The sequence below is a fragment of the Miscanthus floridulus genome, chromosome 16, assembly GCF_019320115.1.
Source record: "Miscanthus floridulus cultivar M001 chromosome 16, ASM1932011v1, whole genome shotgun sequence".
Lineage (NCBI taxonomy): Eukaryota > Viridiplantae > Streptophyta > Magnoliopsida > Poales > Poaceae > Miscanthus > Miscanthus floridulus.
The window spans coordinates 40,104,040-40,127,438 of NC_089595.1; the positions used below are offsets into that span (position 1 = coordinate 40,104,040).

The window sequence follows — 23,399 nt, forward strand, 5'->3', positions numbered from 1 at the left end:
GAGACTGTATTTTCCAAATTTTTATGTTGGTTACGCACGTTGATGATAGCCACTAAGTTAGAACTTAGTGTAAATCCTGCCAGTAGCAACTATGGTGCTACCTTGTGTATGGTCAACATACAATGTGGAACATTTGTGTTATACAATACAAATAACTGGTAATGCACTTAATGGAGTTTGCAATAAAAATATAAGAACTTTGAGCTTTAAACAAAGCATAAATGTGCTTAACATAAAATAAAAATTGCAAATAACAAAGTAATTGCAATAAAAGGGTCCTGATAATAATATTACATGTTAATTTATTGGGTTTGTGAATTTTGACAAACACTTTAAGCAATGTAATGATAATACTACATGTTTATTGGATTTACCAATTTGGACAAACACTTTGAACATGTAATGTTAATAGTACATGTTTATTGGGTTTGCTAATTTGGACAAATGCTTTGAACAGTATAAAAATCCAAAAAAACATAGGATCTAGATAGCGAATTTACAAGAGGTAAATTAGAACATTATGCAATGGCATAAGTTATAATGCAACTTTGGAAGATCAATGAGTCCTGAATGAATATTACATAGGTAAATATGGTGCATTATGGTTTGTTTTTAGCCCAAGAATGGGCTCTGTTATATCTTTTGCATTCTTTTACAATAAATTTATAGGATATTTGGGACTAAAAACATAGAGGTACTAAAATATGGTACCTGAACTATTTCATAACCTTATCACCACAGGGATTATTTCACCTGGGGGAAAATTCATCGCTCCTCGCTCGCCCTTGATCTTGTATATATGTTGACCATGGAGGTTACAGTCGGTGTCTAGTCAGTGCCGCTACACCTCCAAAAAGTCGATGTCATGGGCGTTTTGGCAGCAAGTGCCAGTGGAGCGTAGGATGTTAGGCAACACATGGGTTTGATTAGTGGAGGTCTGCACAATGACATGGGTGCCATTGTTCGGGCGCATGAAGACGGCAATGGAGGTGCGACCAGTGAGTGCATGAAGACGCATCCCACCAACGTCGATAGTAGCGGACACAGTGGTGGCACATCACAGAGATAAAAGTGGCATCGATTAATTAATGAACTAAGGGGCCAAATCACGTACCTCGTGATGTAGTCGATGGGTTTGCATGTTATGGTTTTGTTATAGGGTGCGAACCATTGATATCTACACCATCAACGTTAATTAGTGGCAATGATGAATGATTACCTATTCCATTGTTGGTGAAGTAGACTTCATTAGAGCCCTTCCATCGTCTTGCGGACTTCATCTACTTCTATGGAATGGCCTTTGCCTCTCCCTTTCGAGTGAGTGCAGATAGAGCGAAGCAGTGCGATGATGGTAGGGAGGCCTTTGTGCCACTGTTGTTCTCGTTCTTGTTCGTAGAGCAAAGTGTTGATGATATGTTAGAAGTGAAATGTAAATGAACAAGTGCTTGAAAGAACTTGTGTTTTGCATTGATCTGAGACCGAATATTTATACAATACAAGGTGAAGCGGTGTGGTTAAAGGGTGTCTTGTCACGAAAAGACAAAACAAACCATTCCCACTCTCTGTGCCAAAGGACATGCCCCTTTGTGGCTATGTTAACTATCTAAGACAATTACTAATGCCTACTCCAATCTTAATGAGATCACCCCCGAAGAGGTGTCTATTTGGAGAGGCATTTCGAAGAGGTGCGTGTTCGAAGAGGCACCTGTTTCACAACATAATACTATGCTGAATTGACATAACTTGTCACAAAACTGCACTTCCTTTTAACTCTGACAACACAGTCACAACTTGTAAAATACCAATATTTTGAGCGTCATATCACCTTATGCCAGACCCAAACTAAGTTCATTTTTCATCGCAAAGAAAATGTCTCACCTTGGAGCACTGTACTTTCAGATTGGATTGGTTCGATTCCCGTAATAAATCTGAGAAAAATCGCCATTCCACAGAACAGTGTTCCACTTGCTTGTGTTGATCTCAAATGTCTCTGGCACATCCAGGGTTGCACGTTTTGTTTTGTGATAATACAGGCCAAGTATGTGCAGTTACATGCAATCGATTAAAATGTACCAAATGAATAAATTTAGTTATTTAAATTTACTCAAACGAAACTGATACCGCTCTCCATGAAAATTCTGGACATCTGAATTTCCCCCCAGTGGCCTTCTCTGGACAAAAGAACCATGTCCCAAATAACAGTGTCAGCCGTTTACAGTCAAGTTCCCGTGGAACCACTCGAATAATTATTTGGTTACCCTTCGCTTTCTACCGGGAGTAGTGGTGCAGAAGTTAACCCCACAAGATTATGTTGTTACATAAACTGGGCTGCTTTGCCCAGCCGACCAACAAGTCTCAAGCCACTACAAGCAATGAAGGCATAAAAGGTCAGACGTACTGAACCCCGTCACCCTCGATCACCTCTCCAATGTGATAAGCAGGATTTGATACATGGGTGTCTTCGATAATTCTGTCCGCTGACTCTCTGCTTACCACAAGAACCATTCCAATGCCCATATTGAATGTTCGCCGCATCTCTGCATCATCAATGTTTCCAACCTACAAAATGTGTAATGATAGATGTTAAAGGTATCTAGATCTAGGTACAGAGTATCTATCCAGCACATGCAGATGCTGAAAATCATAGGTGAAGCTTGAGGATCATTTGTTCTTGCCTGTTGAAGCCAGTTGAAGACAGGAGGCACTTCCCATGACCCAGTAAAAATCTTTGCCCCGAGTCCAGAAGGAAATACTCTTGGGATATTGTCAGTAAAACCACCACCAGTGATGTGGGCTAGTCCTTTCACACCACCTTTCTTAATAATCTCAAGCACCTTTTTTCATTTCAAACAATTTAGATTAAAATTTCTGTAAAAGTCCGAAGGAAATATGAGATATAGATACACATAAGAAAACCCAACCTGCTTAACATAGATGACAGTTGGTGCCATTAGAGCTTCACCAACAGTAGTTGTTATGCCATCATTTCTTGGGAGCAGGTCACTCAAGGAAAGTCCGCTTTTCTCCAGTACCCTTGAAAATTAAGGATTTTCAACCATCATTAACCAGATACATATAATGTTCAACAAATAGGAAGTAGGAAGAGATAAATAAATAAATTCATAAATCCAATGATATATTACAGATTTGAAACAAGTGGAATTCAAAAAGGTACAATACCTTCTAACAAGAGAGAACCCGTTAGAATGAACCCCACTGGAAGGAAGACCTATAAGGACGTCTCCCTTGACAATGTTTTTTCCATCAATGACTTTATCCTTCTTCACAACACCCACAGCAAAACCACTTAGATCATATTCACCCTCTGCATAGAAACCAGGCATTTCTGCTGTCTGTAATGATCAATTATTCAATGATCAGTTCAACTGTTTTTGGCTTTTCATAAAAGTAATACAAATGAAATGCTTCATGTGGATTCATTTGAATTGATATGGAATTAAAGGTATAAAAAGCAAAAATAATCAGAATATTTTGTTACACTGATATTATTAATCAACAAGCATAAACATTAAAATCCCTGCTTCTTAGTAAAGGGAGTTATGCAAATGATTCCAGATAAATAATCGAGCAAACAATTATAAGATAACAAACATGCAGCAATGGTAGACAGTCTGGCAGTTCGAGACATTTGATCCATTCATATACAGCTACTGAACTTACAAGGATAATACTGCAATACCGCATGGTTGAATTGCTAAGTCATGGTAGTTTAATTTCAGAAAATGTTACCTCGCCTCCTAGGAGAGCACAATCTGATTGTTCGCACCCATCCCTAATCCCCTTGATAACCTACATAATTTATACAGTACTTATGAGCAAATTGAGCAGAAGACCAAGTAAATAAGTATGAGCAGGGCAAAAATATTTTGTTTCGGTGAGAAAACAAAATGTAAGTGCAAGTACCTTCTCCGCAAGATCAACATCAAGCTTGCTCGTTGCATAGTAATCTAGGAAGAACAATGGTTTTGCACCTAAAGTTACAATGTCATTGACACTCATTGCCACCTGCCACAATAACCTAAATCCATTCAATCAATCTGCGACAGAGATAAGGAAAACAGCGTACATCGCAACTAAGCTCATACCAGGTCAATGCCGATTGTATCATGAATACCAGTTTCAAAAGCAAGCTTCAGCTTTGTCCCCACCCCGTCGGTGCTAGCAACAAGATAATCGTCATCTGTTCAAATAAAGCAACAGGAAAGCAAAATTTCAGAATTAGCAGCGCAAGGATCACAAAATTGGTATTATATTGCTGCATCAGGTGAGCAGTAGCAAATAAACCATCCAACTACATGGTCCAGACTGCAGGCTTCTCCTACAATTGTCGCACTGACATATCTCTAACAAGAGCGTTAAATTTGCACCTTTCACCAGCTAAAATTGATAATTAATTTACACTTAATGAACAACCATTCTTCACCCAACTTATTTTTGCTCACTCCCTGCTTGAGTTGCAAATCGCGGCACATGTAGAAGAATCCTCAAATCAAAAAAAAAAAAAAAGTGGGTAAGTTAGCAGAGATGAAATGATGCCAGCGCATTACTGTAGGGGAAGAGACCGCCAAAGCCGCCAATCCCGGGTGCCATCCTGGCGATGCGGCGCACGAGTTCGGCGCCGGCGTCTATGTCCACGCCGGCATCCTTGTACGTTAGTCCTCCCTCCCCGCCAGAGCCAGCGCTCGAGCAGGATACGGACGCGCGCCGCATCCCCGCAGCACCCTGACAGAACTGAACGCGCTGCGTCTGTGGAGGACCCCAGCGAACCGCGCGGGTGGAGGCGGCAGCCGGAGAGCCTGTCGGCGCTCGGAGAAAGTGGAGGAGACGGTCGGTGGTCATGGGTATGGGAGGGGGATGCGCGTCGAGAGGAGGCCGGGAGGGCGGGGGGGGCGGCGCCGCCGAAAGCGATGCCTTTGTAGGCGCGAGTGGAGGTGTCGTGAGTAGGGTGCGGCGGCGGCGGCGCTGTGTTGGGCCGTGCTAAAGCAAGTGGCAGGTCAGCCCACTAAAACGAAACAAGGTTCCTTCGACCCAATAATAATAATAAGATTAAAGGGCCATTTTCGGTAAGGCCGTAATTTCGACAACCAACGCTCTTCTCGACCGTAAGAGCATCTTCATCCATATTTTTTAACTCACTCTCTAAATCTTTGTTTAAGAAGCCATTCCAATAAAAAGCATTCAATATCTCTCTCCACCCACCAACAATTTATCTCTATCTGATTTTGGCATTTTAAAGAGCCTGTTTCACTCTTTGTCCTTGACGAGCCATAAACTAGCTAGCTAGGAATAAAGCGTGATAGTATTTAGAGATTTAATTGGAAAAAGTTGTTGGTGAGGTTTTTTTTTTCCACCAAAATATATATTACTATTACTATGAAAGTTTATAAAAAGGCTCTTAGGGGCGTTTGGATCTTTTTACTTTGGAAGAATTGAAATCTACTTAATAGATTAGGCTATTTAGCTTGGAATTTGACATTCCATAACTTTCCTAAACTCACAAATAAGCCTATATCAAATTCATAGGGTGGGAGATGGAAATGGATTCTATATATCACTGTGCTATAATTCTACTCTCCAACTTATAGCACACTCTTCAACTCACTTCCCTATAATAGAAATGCAATATATAAGTATGTCCCTTGTATGCCTAACAATAAATATACAAATATATTCTATATACAATTATATTAGCTTAATTAATCTATGTCCAAATTGTAATTATTAGAATGAATTCAATTCGAAGAATCCAAACGGGCCCTTAGAGTTACTCTAAGGTGCAAGCCGAAGTTGTCATCTTCACTTGGGATCAAGTCCCGATTTGTTCTATCCCTCTAGTCGTCTACGATTGTTTCACCATCATGATGCTCGTCTGCTTCCTCTGCCCTCATGGTGAACAACCAACACTAGCCCTGTTCGCTTGTCTTACGAGCCGTACTATTTTAGTGAACAATCAGTGTTTTTCTCTCACAATAAATCAGCGAACAATACTTTCAGCCATGACTTTTCAGCAAAGCGAACAGGGCCATTAACGTGGATCATCAACCTTTTCTAATCCCCTATGAAACCTTGACACTGGTTGTGCTTGGAGAGAGTGAAACGGTGACAACAGAAAAAGTAGGAGCCCCTCTAGAGCCCCTAGGAACAAGGGCTTAAGGATGGAATTTAAGGGCCTCCTACTTTTAAGGGTTTGAGTAGGGGCCTTATTAGAGTGAGTTTTTTTTCTCACTAACACTCAAAAGTAGAGTAGGAGGGGCCAGTCTGCTAAAATTGCTCTTAATTGGTTTATTTGGCAAAAAAAGAAAAAAAATAATTACCCAATAGTCCTGTATCTCCCTACTTCCCCTCATCTAAAAAATATGTGTGCGATTTGCTATTTCTCTAGGGCCCACTGCACCATGGTTTCGTGTGCTTTTTCTCTCTACCTAGTTTTTGCTCCTTTGTGCTGTTTTCGAGTTTTAGGAAGTTAACTCGAAGATGACAAAAATAGAGATCCCAATTCATTAGTTAACCAGTACTCCCTCGTGCTAAATCATAAGAATTTTTGTTTTTTAATATATATAGCTTTTGCTATGTACTCCCTCCATTTCAAATTTTAAAGACACTTTGACTTTTCTAGATATTTTTTTGCTATGTATCTAGACAAATACTGATAAGGATCAACTCACGGAAGGGTACGTGATGGATAGGATAAAACTAGAATCACTCAGAGATCACTCAACAAGATCAACTAGCACCGGAGATTACTCTATGGTTTTTTTCAAAGAAGAGCCGTGCTCAATTCTCACATCATATCAGTATCAACCCTCCTTCAAACGATGGATTACATAAACCACTAGGAACATCCCTCCTAGTTAGGTGTAACATAAGCATAAATAAAAGAAAGTGGAAGGTCATCTTAATGGAGTATTTGAGGAATCTTCATTCATTCTCGCGTAGCCACCAACAGCCTGTGAAGTCTTCACCAAAATGACCATAACTCCTAGCTCGAAAGTCCAAATGATGCACCGTTTGTTGCGTTGGAAAATAGATTCGTATATCTTTCCAATGATATAGCATATGAATGCTGCAACCATAAATACTAATGCCAACAAGCCACAAAATATAGCAATGATTCTGCATATTTCTCATGGCCTTATCACATACCGACATAGTGTACATTTAAGCGCATAACAAAAACTACGTATCTAAAAAATACCAAAACGTCTTATAATTTGGGAAGGAGGGAATATTTAGATATCAACTATGTTTAAACATATAGTAAAAATAATGTATCTAGAGAAACCGAAGTGTCTTATAATTCAGAAATGAGAGAGTTGTTTTTTTTTTATAAAGAGAGGGTAGTTTTTAAGGAGCTTAGAGATGCTGCTCTAACGTGGACCTTTTTTCAAAAACAAGATTACCTCTTAACAAAATATGATTCGGCCCATATCTGGATCATGATCCGGTCCAGAAAACATTTGTTTCTGAGCTGCTCTGTTTCCTAATCCTAGGCCCTTGAAATCCTAATTGGGCAGGATTATAGTGCGTGTTTGACATACTATAATGGGCCCATAAACATACTAACACTCTTGGTAATGCTGAAAAAGGGGAAACAAAAAGTTCCTGTTTATGGGCTTCCTTGTCTCCCAGTGGACTGTAATGGGCTGGACTGCACTCGTGTCGCACTGTTTGTGCTGTTATACACCTCCTGTGTAAATAAGGCCGTTATCAACCATGGAGAAGGCCCACTACTTCACATAGGGTCGGCCCGGAAGGCCGGAAAGGCCATCGTTCGGCGCCGCCGCTCAACCTTCCGCAGTCGGCTACTCGGCTTTCGTCTTGCTGGCTGCTTCTGCTTCTGCTTCTGCTTCCGTCCATGCTTAGCGCCGCGCGCCAATGGAGCCAGTGGGCAAGCCTTGTTCCCGTTTGGGGTTTCCCTGCACTGCGTCCTGTTCCTGTGCCGCGGCTTGCGAGGTGCGTGCGATTCCTTTCTAGTTCTCCTTCGTTGCCAGTCCTATGATTATGATTTTAAGGGCCCTTCGACGATCTCGTCCTAACGACTCCTCTTGATCATGTATAAAATTTTATAATATATAGGCGCTAATTTTACTTGTAAAACAAAAGCAAATTCAATAACATATTTTTAATTTAGCATATCTGATAATTATCGAGGAACAATATAGATTAAGAAATATATTTGTAGATGTATGATAATTATCGAGGAATAATGCAGATTAAAAAAATAATATATTTGTTTTCTTTTCTCACCCATGACAAATGTTTCTTAGGTAACATTATAAAATTCTAACATGTAAATTAGAAGAAAAATATGACTATATGAGTACAAAGTACTAGAAGTCTAAAATACTATACAAATAATTAATTTGGATTAAAAATAAAAAGGAAAAAAATACCTTGGGCCTAAACAACTAATCGGTGATCGCAATTCAAAAGAAGCAAAGAATAAAGATGTCGTCGTCGTGGAGCCCTCCCTGGTCGTCGTCTTCGTGCGCCGTGTCTGTGTCTCCGGTAGTCTAGCTCTTCGCGGCGGCGCGGCTCGCCAGCTCCGCGCGTGTAAGGCGCACGTCCCGAACTCACGATCAGAGTGTGTTGTGTGCAGCGTGACTCCTCGCCTCCTCTCTATCCGAGGGCCGTGGGGAAAGGAAACTAGGAAAAAAATGTCAATGTTGTCTTTTTGGACCGCCTAGACAGTTCTATGTCTCTCTTCTTATTAGTTTGCTAATGCCTAATAAACTATAAGACCTGATGGTTTGTATACCTGGGCTTGGGCCCCTCTTCGCTTGGGCCCTCGGCCGTCGCATCTCGTGGCCTACCCTTAGGGCCGGCACTGCTTCCTACCCTTGCGGCGATTGCTGATGTGCGGACGTTCGATCTTGTCTTGTGCCTGGACGGTGAATGGATCGGATTAGTTGCATCTTGCAAGTTACAGTGACTGAACCGCTTAATTCAACAGAATTTTGGAATATTCAGGGATCTCCATTCCAATTTCCGTTCAATGCCATGGTCTACTTAGTAGGCATGCTATAGGTAGACCCTAACTATAAACAGAATAGCAGGTTAACTGAAACTTCGTAGCTAATTTACTGGAATCTCATGCCTGCTTGCATAGAAATGATGATCCCGTGTACGCTCGCATGGAAAGTTTGGTACTGTAAATTTTGGTAATCCGAAAATCCTTTTGATGAACTAAATAAGAAGGAAAAAGTATAAATCATCCATTCGAAAGGGTTCATAGCCATAGCCCTCCCCTTTAGGTTTTGATCAAATCAAGATATATACTTCTCCCGATTGCGAATAAATGTCCATCTAGATTTGTCCTGGTGAATATTTTTGGGCTTCGACCATCATATCTAAAATTTATATAGATTGATTGACAAGACAAGGTTGATTCACTATGAAAAGCTTTCACCATATATAATTTTTTTTAATAAAGGAATAATTATTTTCATTGAAGACAGATATTACTAGTAAAAGTTTTAAAGTTTGACTTAGGACAAACCTAGATAGACTTGTATGTGTTATAAGAGGGAGTAGCTTATGAGACATGTGAGCATGTCTATAATGTGTTCAGTTCCACAGTTTATCAACTGATAATAGTAGCTATGGTTCTTTGTTTTGAAACAAGAACAGAAAAAAAAAAACATATGCCATTCTGAATGAAATGAAAATTATGCTATTTCTTAGCCTTTGTGCACATGCCACGCATTGCCACTGGTATGCAAGGTAACACAATAAAGTGAGCAAAGGTGATACAAGTGTAGGGACCATGGCGTTTGGAGAGACTTTATGTCAAAAGTACTGCACTGAGGATAATGACGAGCAATATGATCAGACTGCTGGTCATGTGTTTTTCCGTACACCTGTTATGACGCCCCCGGATATCAAGGAGTTATGTCTTGGTTGTTCATTGCATGGTTTGGATCTAACTAGATGGTCTGTCTCTGTAGAGAAATTATTAAATGGGGTCTGATCATTTATTTGATAACATACAGTTTTGTCTGGTGGGCATGTCCTGATACCCTCTTCAACTTTATGCTTAAGATTTATGAAAATAGTAGTAATCTATCTGTAATTTTAACTATCATTCTCGTCTATTTGATCTTCATGAACAGTTCTTTAATCAGATGGTATCAAAGAAACTGAACTAGCGTAGACTGTACAATAGTAGCAAAGTGTTTCATCGTACTATTATTGGCTTGGCAGAAGGCTTTAAACTGGTTGATCTCAATAGCATGATGAATTACCTGTATTAATCATGTTCCGTCGATTCCTGGTGCGCTAGGTGTCATGAACAGATCGTGCTTGATGGTAGTAGTGATGCTGACTGAAAGCAGCTTCACCGTGCGATGCAGACATTGAGCATCACGACAATTTTTCTTTCTCAAGGTTGGCAGTCACTGCACTAGCATGCCAGACCCTCCCAGTTCCACTTTAGCAGCATCATGCATATCGTACCGCCCTTGATATTTTGTCATCGAATTCTGGTGTGTCGTGTTTGATAGCCCTTAATAGAATTTGATACCTCTGATAACTTCAGGATTAAGATAACTTCTGTCCACAAAGCAGTCACATGGACCTCTGCTCCATTACTGTGAGAACATTGCAGACAACAGGTTTACCAGCACCAGATCAGATCCTCTTGAAAATGAAATACTTACAAGAGCTGATTCTTGCATTGATTATTTTATTCACTGACGATCGCTTTACCTGACCCGGAAAGGGACTCAAACCATTGGAAGATGTGGCACTTCCAATCTCACCGGGTGACTGGGGAACATGTTGCCCTCTAAATGTGCCACAGATGGACGGACCGGGATCACTGACGCATGAACATGGCGCAGCGGTCTATTTCTTTGCAGAATGCAGGGTCCTTGCTCCGAAAGCGACGGACATGTACTCTTTGGACCTCCCAACGGCTGCAAAACCTTGTGCACTCATCAGGTGACACCTGCATCTGCCGGTGTAGTTGCAGTACCACAGCAATAATTCAGCGTACATCATGTACATGGGGGCATCTTTGGAATCTGAAAGTAGCCAGAAGCATCCAGCAGCAGTGTTAAGATACATAATTGACCAGTCTGTCCTTACATCGATGCATAACTGACGGATTCTTGTGCCTTCAATTGCTTGCTTCTTCAGAGTTCAGAAATAAGACTGGAGCTGCTGCCGGTTGCTTTCCTGAGGATGGACCAAATTAAGTGTCTGGATCTCACTGTTGAGCACTAAAATACCTAGTCAGGACACAGTATTTGGTGGATGAAGAAAGCCAGTTATCGCGTGATGGTGCTTTAATCTACATCCAGTTATTAGGGAGCTTCACGGTTAAGCAGGGTTAAAGGATAATTCGTCCTTTTGATGATGTGGTGGCTTTGCAAGGTTTACCAGGTGATAGGTACTTTGAATAATAAAATTTATCTGCCCTATGTTTTTGGATTGTGTCAATCTTTGGTGGTAGCATGATGTTTTGTAATGTACTTTTGCTCTTATCTGATTGATTTTATGGTCATGTGCACTGCTGAGATATTTTGATAGAGGTAAAGCATGAAAGGAACACTAGTGGCAGATCTTGAAACTGTTACGTCTCATCCTTTCTTAGGATCTGTTGACGTCGCTGCTGCTGCCAAATTCTTCTTTGGCTTTTTATCTGTCTCATATTCTGTTCACTTTAGTTTACAGAGAGATAACTGCTGCTTACCACTTATAGTTATTAATTTGGACAGCGTTATCGGAGCTATTTTCAATCTTATCATATCCTGTTGTGTCATGCTGTAGATGTTGATATTTGGTTTGGTCTTTAACCTTCAATCCTGCTGCTATAGCATTCAGGCATTCCACGTCCATCGTGTCTCGCATTACAGGGCAGGTACTGAGACCTGATGTTGGCTTCGATCTGAATCTTGTGGTTGCCCACAAAATAAACTTAACTCGTCTGATGGTTTACATCATGAGTGATGGTAGTTGTTTCCTTTCTGCATGTCCCGACAGTTTCTGTGGTACCATGTTTAGGCAACTAATCCAACTACTATTTGGTCAAAATCAAAGTGCTAATCCAACTACTATTTGGTCAAAATCAGAGTGACGAATTATGTGGGCAAGAAGAGTTTCATGCTTTATGTGAAAAACTCCGGTCTGGACTTATGTTTATGATCACAACATATTATGTATGTGGGCAGTTCCTAGTCCACTAGTGCCCTTAGAAAGCAGAGATTAAAGTCATCAAAGCAAATCAGCACCCTAACCTCCAAAATTTCCCCGTAACATACACGTGCCAAGTGCCAACGTGGCACGTATGAACCTCTATGAATTGCTGCTTACTTGTGCCATATCAGAGTGCCAGTGAGGTATATTGTGTTATCGTGTGTGGTTATTGTTTATTCCTATGGATTACTGGTGAAAAGATAAAAGCACGAGGGACGTAAAGAGATCGTGCACCGGAAGGGGGGGGGGGGGGGGGGGGGGGGGGGGGGGGGGGACAGTAGTCTTGAATTAAATCTGCCTGCCCTAACCCCAGTTCTTTTTATTACATCTTTGTCTACCAACAGCAAGGTTAGTTAATTATACCTTGTCACTGCTCCCTCTCAGTCCCAAATTACAAGTCATTTCAACTTTCTTGGAGAGTCAAAATATCTAAAGTTTGACCAAAATTATAAAAAGAATTACAAAGATTTATGACATAAAAAATGTATATGAGATGAAAAATATAATTAATCAAGACCCTAACGATACTTATTTGTTATCATAAATGTTATTATTTTATTATATAAATTTGGTCAAACTCGATATGATTTGACTCTCCAAAAAAGTTGAAATGACTTATAATTTGGGACGGATGGAGTAGCATTTTCATTCTTCTTCATGGGAGAATATAGTTATAGGTTAGTCCTAAAGTTCAAAACAAAAGGGTTATACGACTATAGAAGCCTTTCAAAGAAACCAATTGGATTGTCTTTTTAATCTTAGCAACATGACTCAGTTTGATTTTGCACATGTTGGTGTGCTGTATTTCAGAAGTCGGAAGGTTACGTAAAGAGCAAAATGCACCACTAGTCCGTTAACTTTTGCCTCTATGTCATCCAGGTCCACTATCTTTCAAAATGCAGTTTTGGAACCCTATTCTTTTTATGACTATGGGTCCATACTGGTACGGTGAGAACAGGTTTAGATCCGACGTGGCATGTCCGTGGTGGTAGCCGACCTCACCTGTTTGTCACGTGCACGCCGGGGTGGGTGTAAATTGTGCAATCCCCCCTAGCCTTGTCTCTCCCTTTCATTTCCCTCCACCCCAAAATCTCGAGCGCGTCGTCCGGAGGGGAAGGAGGTGATCGGAGGAACGAGCCAGCAGCTATCGGCCTCCGAGGATTGACGGTGAGACGCGAGCTCGTGGCGGAGAAGACAATCCAATTGGTTTCTGGCTTTGAGGGAGGGAGAGAGAGAGAGGTGCGCCTAGCTTCTAAGGCTAGTCTAGTTAAATAAGCTAACCCTCTTGTTTCTTTTCAAACCTATGAAATTTGAGTTCTCATCCATCCATGGTTGTGACTTTCACCAATTTGGTCTTCTCCCGCTGCTTATCGAAATCGATGTTGCCGGCCGATCACGCGACACACGAGATCTAACCAAGTCACCCTTTTCGTTTAATTTCTTTATTTATGCCACCTCCATTTTTAAGCTCCTAACGTGTTTTAAGAGATGTTTGTGGATCAGCCAACTGTCAGCTAGGTACCCCGCCTAACAACTAGTATTTCACTACTTAACTAATACTATTAACCTCTCAAAAAATATAATTCTATATTTGGTCTAAGTCAAACAATTTTAATTGTAACTAAATTTATAAAGAGTTATGATCTCAAATAGGTATACTATGGAAAATATATGTCATGGTGAATCTAATGATACTTAGGTCACGTCAGATCCACTAGAAGCTAATGACTAGCTGACTAATAGTTAATATTAATTAGCTAACATTAGCCGGGTGTTTTTTTGATCCAGAGCTACTACAAGGTTGATAAAATGATTGTTTTGTCTATAATGCCTTTCACCTTTTAGAAACATTGATACAGCATGTGGATAGAGGTATATGTGGGAGGGTAAAACTGTGTTTTCATGGTCTCTTAGCTGCTAGTAGCTGGGTTGGAATAGCCAATGAGATAGTTGTTAGCTAATGACCAAACTAACAAGTACCTGATCTATTAATTGATTGGGGCCACCCACTAATTTTGGAAGAAGTCCATTTTTGCTCATCAAATATTATCTGACTTCCATTTCGGCCATCAAATTCCAAAAGTAGATAGCTTTTGCCGTCGAACTATTAAGGTCGAACAACTTTGACCTTAAGGTTGATTTCAATGGTGGTTTTTCCTATATATATTTTCTAAAATAATAAAAAATTGATTAAATCTCTAAAAATTCATAACCAATTCATCTTAAATCACAAAATATGAAATTAGTACTAACCGAAAGGATCTAATGGATTATGAGTACATGGAAGATTTAAAAAGGATGCCAATCTCACAGATGCCATGCTCCACTATGTATAGATCCTAGTTAGACATTACATTGCTATTGATTTACATTATTCTGTTTGCTAGATTACATATAATAAGTTTCAAACAAGGCAGGGGCTCCAACAGCATGCAATCAATATAAAGTAAACTGCAAAATGGTACTTTAAATCTAAAGGTCATGACTATGAGCTAACAACAACAATGAGTAAGACTAGAGAACTCAAAATAGAGCACCAATAGATAGACTGTATTTTAAAAGAAACATTGGAACTCGTTTTGTAAGTTTTTGATATGAGATGAATAACTTATGAACTTTTAGATAGTTAACCATATTTTTATTGTTTTTAGAAAAATACATATAGAGGAAAAACCACATTTGAAACTAGTTGAGGACCAAAGTTATCTAGTTTTTATGGTTCAATGGCCAAAGACATCTTCTTTTTGGAGTGTGAGTACCCAAATTGGACTCGACGATAATCCAGTGGCTAAAAACTAGACTTTTTCTGTTAACTTTAGCAACTAATTATTAGCTGGGTGGATTCAGACATGACCTCAAATATTAGTATCTTTGTATAAAATATTACTGAAACCAAACATTCTAAGCACTCTATGTAGAATTGCATTCTTTTCACGATAGAGCGAGTAGCAGGTGATATTTTGACAAAGGCCATTTTTTTACCTTTCATCCATTTCTATCCACGTGCTCTTCCATTAGCCGCTAAAAGGGCATTATAGAAAAAAAAAAAAACAGCGACACATCCACCTTTTAGCTACTAAATCCTAACACAGTACCTAGCTAATAGATAGCTAACTAATATTAAGTAGCTGATAATTAGCTATCTAATATTATGAAAACCTATTAGTTGACTAACCGACGAGATCCTAACATACAGGTATGTTAAGCCTCGGGTCCAATAATTCCCGAACGAAGAAGACCCCCCGATCGACCCCTTCAGGATCACCCGGGGGCTCGGGGGCTATGCCCATCGGGCACGCTCATGCGTGCCCTCTGGCAAAGAGGTCCAGCCGAGTCTGACTCGACCGTAGCTTCCGCCCGAGCCTTGAGCTCTCGATCTATGGCACGACCAAGCCCGGTCCTTGGCTCCTGCTCGGCTCACGACGCCAGCCAAGGCCTGGTCACAAGAAGACAGGCCCCGAGCTACCGATGCTTGGGGGCTCCTTGGCGCCGCTCGCCAGGCGCGGCCCTGCCAATTGCTCCTCCGACAGGGTCACATTCGGGGTGTGACACAAGAAGACAAAGCTTCCCACGGCCTCCGGGGGCTCGTGGGCTTCCGAGCCCATGCATCAGCCCCTGGAGCCGACCTCCTCAGCCACCAAGAAGACTCCAGAAGGTCTCACCCGGGGGAGGCTAGTCCAAGCTGACACCGCCTGGCATGCAGAGTGTCTTAACAGAGCAGCAAGACGACGCCCAAGGCTTCTTCGGCTCCAAGACATCACCATGGTCCATGGCGCACTGCTGCAAGACCCTCCTGGACTCCGGCGCATGTAGACTGTAGACTGAACCCGAAACCACCATGTACCTGACCTATGTCGTTATATAAGGGATAAGGTTGGACGTAGAGGGGGGAGGATCCCATTTTCGATCACCAGACACTCCATTCCGTCGGCCTCCGCTCTACACAGAGAGCAAGGCAACCCAGAGAGGGGCACCGAGAGCCTCTCCTCCACTGCATCCCGTCGTCTTCCTCCTCTCCGACGAGGGGAAAGGCTCCACCTGCGGTGTGGCAACCTTAGGATTAGCACCGAGCTAACCCCCTACTAAATCTTCTTCCTTTACACTCTGTTGTAACCCCCCGATTTTGGGTGCTCTTGAGTATAAGGATCATCAGTTGCTGGATGTAGGGACCGAATTGGCCCAAACCTGGATAAACCATTGCATCTCCTCTACGTGATTCTTATGTTCCTGAGTCCACCCAAGCCACCCAGAGACCCCTACTCTGACACCGACTCGAACAACATGCTTGCCTCGGTTTCGACCCCGCGACAGCTGGCACGCCAGGTAGGGGGCAACATCAAGTGTGTTTCTAGCTCTACGATGGCTGGAGCCACCCGCCTTATCACCGTAGCAGGCAGCACCACCCTAGACGGTGGTGTTCGCTTCCCCGGTGAGCTCTCCGTCATGGCAGGCGCCTTCGCTCTAGGCCAGGTCCTCAACTTTGGGACCCTAGACTATGTCACCGACTGCTACGATGAGCTTTGTCCACTCCATGGGGCTACGTCGATGGACAACGAGTCCCTAGCGCCTCCTCCTCCTCTAGGACTCTTGGGAGTAGATCTCGAGGTTCTGGCCGGCTAGATCCGGTGCGGTCCGGGCCCGAACCCCACCGTGTCAGACCATAGCCAGATGGTCTACATGATGGCCAACGTCCACCACTAGATCACCACTGGTGAGGTGCTCCCACCGCTTGACTGCTTCTGGTATTACCTCTCGAACCTACCTTTCGGGATACAGAATGCGGCGGCGTCCTTCTAGCTAGAGTAGGAGTACCTCATCAGTCATGAGGCATCGCGAAGCACCATCCTTCTGGCATGCTAGGGACTGATGTCCCCTCGCTCTGTCCCCTTACTCCACATGTTCCTCGAGATCCTCTCAGGGAACGGCCCGGAGTATGACTCCGGCGACATCATTTACAACACCCCTCCACGCATATGCTACCACATCGACGGTGAGGTTCTACTTGAGGAGGCGCCTGGGCTCACGCCGCCGGATCTGAGTCCCTGTAGCCGCGCGGCCTACCTTCAGGAGAACGCAGACCGCTTTTGAGCTCGGTAGGTGAACTTGGATGCCGCCGAGGTAGTGCTCAAGCGCCGAATGTGGGACCTTGCACGGCAGCAAGCCATGTACCCTCTCAGCGACGATGACGATGCCCGCACGAGGGCTCCTAGCGGCCTCTGCTTCCCCAGTGCGGCATACAACATGGCGGCCACCGCCTGCCACCTAGAAGACATCTCCGGCATGCTAGACCCAAAGACTAATGAGCGGCTAAACAAGGTGGAGCGGCTCCTCCACGTCGCTCTCGAGCAATAGGCAGAGAGTTTGGCATCATGACGTAGCGCCGCGTTCTCCTGGCCACCCTAGACGACGGCCATCGCCAACGGGGACCACTCCGACGCTCATGCCCCACTGGAGGGGGGAAGCAACGATGACACCTCCGGGCAATAGCTCCAACTGGCCACGGGCTCTGGGCGCCAAGCCTCGGTAGGAGAGAAGGCATGACCTTTCTCCTCGACGTTGCCCCATGCACCACCAGATCGACGACGACCATGACGTCCACGACACCATCGAGGCCAGGCGCCACACTCAGGCGTAGTCCCATACCCCTAAGCGACAGGATGGGGGCCTCGCCCCGGATCACTTTAGTCCCCTGGTGTTCGGGACAGCGATCCGGGAGGCCCCCTACCCTAGGCATTTCCAGCCACCGATGCACATCTCCAAGTACAACGGTGAGACCAACCCGAACCATTGGCTAGAGGACTACCGCCTCGCCATGAAGGCTGGGGGGTCAGACAATGACTTCGTCGTCCAGTACCTTCCTCTGCTTCTGTCGAGCTCGACCAAAGCTTAGCTCAAGCAGCTCGAGCCTAGCAGGGCGATCTCCATTCAGTCTTCATCGGCCAATTCTAGGGTACCTACACCCGCCTAGGGAACTCCTGGGATCTTCACAAATACAGGTAGAGGGCCGATGAGACCCTCCGAGTGTACATTCAACGCTTCACCAAGAAGCGCAATGACCTCCCCAACATCACCGACGCCGATGTCATCAACACCTTCATCTGTGGCATGACCTGCGAGGCCCTCATCCACGTGCTCGACCGCGAGACCCCATGCACAATCCGGGAGCTCCTAGATGTTGCCACCCAATACGCCACCAACGAGGAGGCAGTCTAGGCCAACTTCAGCGGGAAAGTCAAGGCCACTGGCCACCTTAGTGGTGGCGACGGCAGTTATGATCCTGTCTCGTCCTAGCAACGCCATGACAAGCGAAACAAGGACTCAAAGAGCCATGGGGAGGAGATGGTGGCAGCGGCCGACCGCGCCGCTAGACTATAGCCCTGCGGGGGCGGTGCATGCTCGAAACACTTCGAGAAGGCACTTGAGCCCCCCTGCTAGATCCATGAGGGGCAAGCTAGGCACCTCCTCAAGGACTACGCTACCATGAAGGGCTACATCCGTAGCACCCTTAGCCAATAGGGCAAGGCCCAAAAGCCTACCCCAAAGGCTGGCAACCCAGCGAACGATTGAAAGGTCCTAATGGCTAGAGGGGGGGTGAATAGCCTAATAAAAATTTCTACAACAATACTTAACAAAATGGTTAGACAATTATGAGGCGAAACAAGTGTTGCGCTAGCCTACTCAAAATGCAAGCCACCTACCACAATTCTAGTTTAGATAGTATCTATTCACACAATGGCTATGACACTACCCTATGTTAGTGTGCTCTCAAAGGCTAACTAAAGAGACACACTAACCAAGCAAGCAAGCTCTCACAACTAGCTACACTAAAGAGCTTGACAACTAGTTTGCGGTAATATAAAGAGAGTGATCAAGAAGGTTATACCGCCGTGTAAATGAAGGAACCAATCAATCACAAGGATGAATAACAATGAAGAACAATGAAGACCAATCACCTCAGAATCAATGATGAACACGATGATTTTTTACCGAGGTTCACTTGCTTGCCGGCAAGCTAGTCCTCGTTGTGGCGATACACTCACTTGGAGGTTCACGCACTAATTGGCTTCACACGCCAAACCCTCGATAGGGTGCCGCACAACTAACACAAGGTGAGGATCACACAAGCCACGAGCAATCCACTAGAGTACCTTTTGGCTCTTCGCCGAGGAAAGGTCAAGAACCACTCACAATCACCACGATCAGAGCCGGAGACAATCACCACCCTCCGCTCGACGATCCTTGCTGCTCCAAGCTGTCTAGGTGGTGGCAACCACCAAGAGTAACAAGCAAATCACATAGCGAAACACGAATATCAAGTGCCTTTAGATGCAAACACTCAAGCAAATGCACTTGGATTCTCTCCCAATCTCACAAAGATGATGAATCAATGATGGAGATGAGTGGGAGGGCTTTGGCTAAGCTCACAAGGTTGCTATGTCAATGAAAATAGCTAAAAATATGAGCTTCAACTGGCCATGGGGCTTAAATAGAAGCCCCCACGAAATAGAGCCGTTGTACCCCTTCACTGGGCACAGCGCGGGGTGATCGGACGCTCTGGTCCGATCGACCGGACGCTGGCCCTCAGCATCTGGTCACGTGATTCACGCCATGTGTCCCCTGCTTCAAATACTATTCGTTAGATTTCAATGGTCATCTGTTGACCGGATGTAGCGCACAAACTGACCGGACGCTCAGGCTCCAGTGTCCGATCATTTTTAGTAAGGTTCTAGAAATGATTTTCTTTGACCAGACGCGTCCGGTCATGCTTGACCGGACCCTACCAGCGTCCGATCACACAGTGACTTTTCTCCGCGCTGCCCGACAATAGGATCGGACACACCTTACCAGCGTCCGGTCGGTCCAAGACCCAGCGTCCGGTCGATGACCAACGCTGGTGTCTATGCTGCCACACTTAACCGGACGCACCGGTCCCTCTGAGACCAGCGTCTGGTCACCTTGTGACCAGCGAGACTAACTCCTTTTCACCTCTAACTTCTTCACCCTTGCTCAAATGTGCCAACCACCAAGTGTATCACCTTGTGCACATGTGTGAGCATATTTTCACAAACATTTTCAAGGGTGTTAGCATTCCACTAGATCCTAAATGCATATGCAATGAGTTAGTGCATCTAGTGGCACTTTGACAACCGCATTTCGATACGAGTTTCACCCCTCTTAATAGTATGACTATCAAACCTAAATGTGATCATACTCTCTAAGTGTCTTGATCACCAAAACAAAATAGCTCCTATGGTTTATACCTTTGCCTTGAGCTTTTTGTTTTTCTCTTTCTTCTTTCTAAGTCCAAGCACTTGATCATCATCATGGCATCATCATCATCATGCTATGATCTTCATTTGCTTCACCACTTGGAGTGTGCTACCTATCTCATGATCACTTGATAAACTAGGTTAGCACTTAGGGTTTCATCAATTCACCAAAACCAAACTAGAGCTTTCAATCTCCCCCTTTTTGGTAATTGATGACAACCCTTTCACAAAGATATGAATTGAAATTCAATTGAATCTATGTTGCTTGCCCAAGCATATTTACCATGTGTAAAAGGATATGGACAAGTTTCATGAACCCCATATGGTAGCAATTGCCCCCCCTACATATGTGCTAAGAGTTTGGATTGTAGCTTGCACATATGCTTAGATAGGAAATATAGGAGACAATGTCTACCAAATGATGCTAAGGTATAAAAGATGGACCTTTGAAGCATGATACCAATCGGAGTGCACCATTATACCATCCTTAGCACCATGGTTAGCTTTATACCACTTGGAAACATACTTTGAAAAGATACCACTTGTAAAAACTTACTTGAAAATGAAAGTTATCTAGTGATTTCATTTCATCATTCAATCTTACAACTAGCATTCATCACACAAGCATGGATATTTTAAAATTTAGAACTTATGCCATGCAAGCAAACATATGAGATGCACATTCAAATGCACCATACAAGTTCATGAGCTTGCTCCCCCTACTTGTGTGCTCAAAATTTTAATTGATCCCTTTCCTTTGTCATATTCTCCCCTTACGTCAAGTTCTCCCCCTATCACTTGTATCCTTATTTTTCTCCCCTTTGTGTTGTCTTTTCACTATCTTTGTGCACTATTTCCCCCCCTTTGTCATCAATGACCATAAAGGTTTAAAATATAGATAGGTAGAGATTATCAATGTCAATCAATGGGGTGAGGATCATTTTCCTAAATTTGGTCTAATCTAGATCTTTTATCAAAGATATTTAACTCGGTTTGATCCAAGGACAAGTTCTTCACACCTCCAAATAAGGGTTATCTTGTACCATGTTGAGTTAAACACTTAAAGTTCATTTTCTAGATTAAACACTAAGTTTACATGCCCATAAACATGTCATATGCTACCACTAGTTCAAGTCAAGCATAGAAGCAATAGTGATACCATATAAACATCAAATTCATTTGATTTTCATGAATGAGCCTAATAAAATGGAGAGATGACTAGATGCACTAAACATGTTCTTAGCAAGGATGTATGTCATGCCAATCAACTTTTACCTTGGATTGCTCGAAGGAGAGGCATGTCATATAAGTGGGGGGTGCATCAACACATATTTGAGAAATCCAATATGTTCAACTCATTCCTTAGCTTGCAAATCCTTTTCTCATCCAATGGCTTGGTGAATATATCGGCAAATTGATCTTCGGTGCCTACACTCTCAATACAAATGTCCCCTTTTTGTTGGTGATCTCTTATGAAATGGTGGCGGACATCAATGTGCTTTGTTCTTGCATGTTGAACCGGATTGTTGGTCAACTTGATTGCACTCTCATTGTCACATAGCAATGGCACTTTCTTGAACTTGATTCCAAAGTCACTCAAAGTGGCCTTCATCCAAAGTACTTGTGCACAACAACTACCAGCGGATATGTATTCGGCTTCGGCGGTTGATAATGCAACACTATTTTGCTTCTTTGATGACCAAGAAACAAGTGATCTTCCCAACAATTGACATGTGTCCGAGGTGCTCTTCCTTTCAACCTTGCATCCCGCATAATACGAGTCGGAGTAACCAACTAGCTCAAACTTTGCTCCTTTGGGATACCACAAACCAACATTTGGTGTATGCTTCAAGTACCTCAATATCCTCTTTATAGCCTTCAAATGACTTTCTCTTGGTGAGGCTTGAAATCTTGCACACATGCATACACTAAACATGACATCCGACCTTGATGCGGTCACATAGAGTAGGCTTCCAATCATAGACCGATACAATTTTTGATCCACCATATTGCCACTTGCATCACTATCCAAGTTACCATTTGTTCCCATTGGTGTGCTAATGACTTTGCTATCACTCATGCCAAACTTCTTGATCATGTCCTTGATATACTTGCCTTGACTCACAAATGTACCATTCTTCAATTGCTTGATTTGAAGACCAAGAAAGTAACTCAATTCTCCAATCATGGACATCTCAAACTCATTACCCATCATCTTTCCAAACTCATCACAAAAATCTTGATTGGTTGATCCAAATATGATGTCATCAACATATATTTGCAACACAAATAGATCTTTTCCAATCTTCTTGATGAAAAGGGTGGTGTCAACCTTGCCCATTGTGAACCCTTTAGAGAGTAGGAAGTCCCTCAATCTCTCATACCATGCTCTAGGTGCTTGCTTCAAGCCATACAAAGCTTTCTTCGACTTGTATACATGGTTGAGCTTCTTGTCATCTTCAAAACCAGGAGGTTGCTCAACATATACTTCTTCATTGATGTAGCCATTGAGAAATGCTCTCTTAACATCCATTTGATAGAGCTTGATGTTGTGGGCACAAGCATAGGCTAGCAAGATTCTAATAGCTTCCAATCTAGCAACCGGGGCATATGTTTCTCCAAAGTCAAGACCTTCAACTTGTGTATAGCCTTGTGCTACCAATCTTGCTTTGTTCCTTACAACTATCCCATCTTGATCTTGCTTGTTTCTAAAGACCCATTTGGTTCCAATCACATTGTGTCCCTTTGGTCTTTCCACTAATTCCCATACTCGATTTCTCATGAAATTATTCAATTCTTCATACATAGCATTCACCCAATCAACATCCTTCAATGCTTCTTCTATCTTCTTTGGTTCAATGGATGACACAAATGAGAAATACTCATAAAATGAAGCCAATCTTGATCTTG

At 43.0% G+C, this 23,399-nt stretch overlaps 1 protein-coding gene across 1 annotated transcript; it reads right to left on the minus strand.

The window, feature by feature from the left end:
• Positions 1 to 1,962: 1,962 nt before the first annotated feature.
• Positions 1,963 to 4,908, minus strand: LOC136513273 (phosphoribosylformylglycinamidine cyclo-ligase, chloroplastic/mitochondrial-like). Its single transcript, XM_066507265.1, has 8 exons — positions 4,569 to 4,908; positions 4,107 to 4,201; positions 3,925 to 4,026; positions 3,751 to 3,810; positions 3,181 to 3,353; positions 2,922 to 3,033; positions 2,676 to 2,834; positions 1,963 to 2,559 (listed from the first exon to the last, which is right to left on the minus strand). Exons 1-8 carry the CDS (start codon positions 4,858 to 4,860, stop codon positions 2,389 to 2,391), a joined length of 1,164 nt encoding a protein of 387 aa, XP_066363362.1. The 5' UTR covers positions 4,861 to 4,908; the 3' UTR covers positions 1,963 to 2,388.
• Positions 4,909 to 23,399: the final 18,491 nt, after the last annotated feature.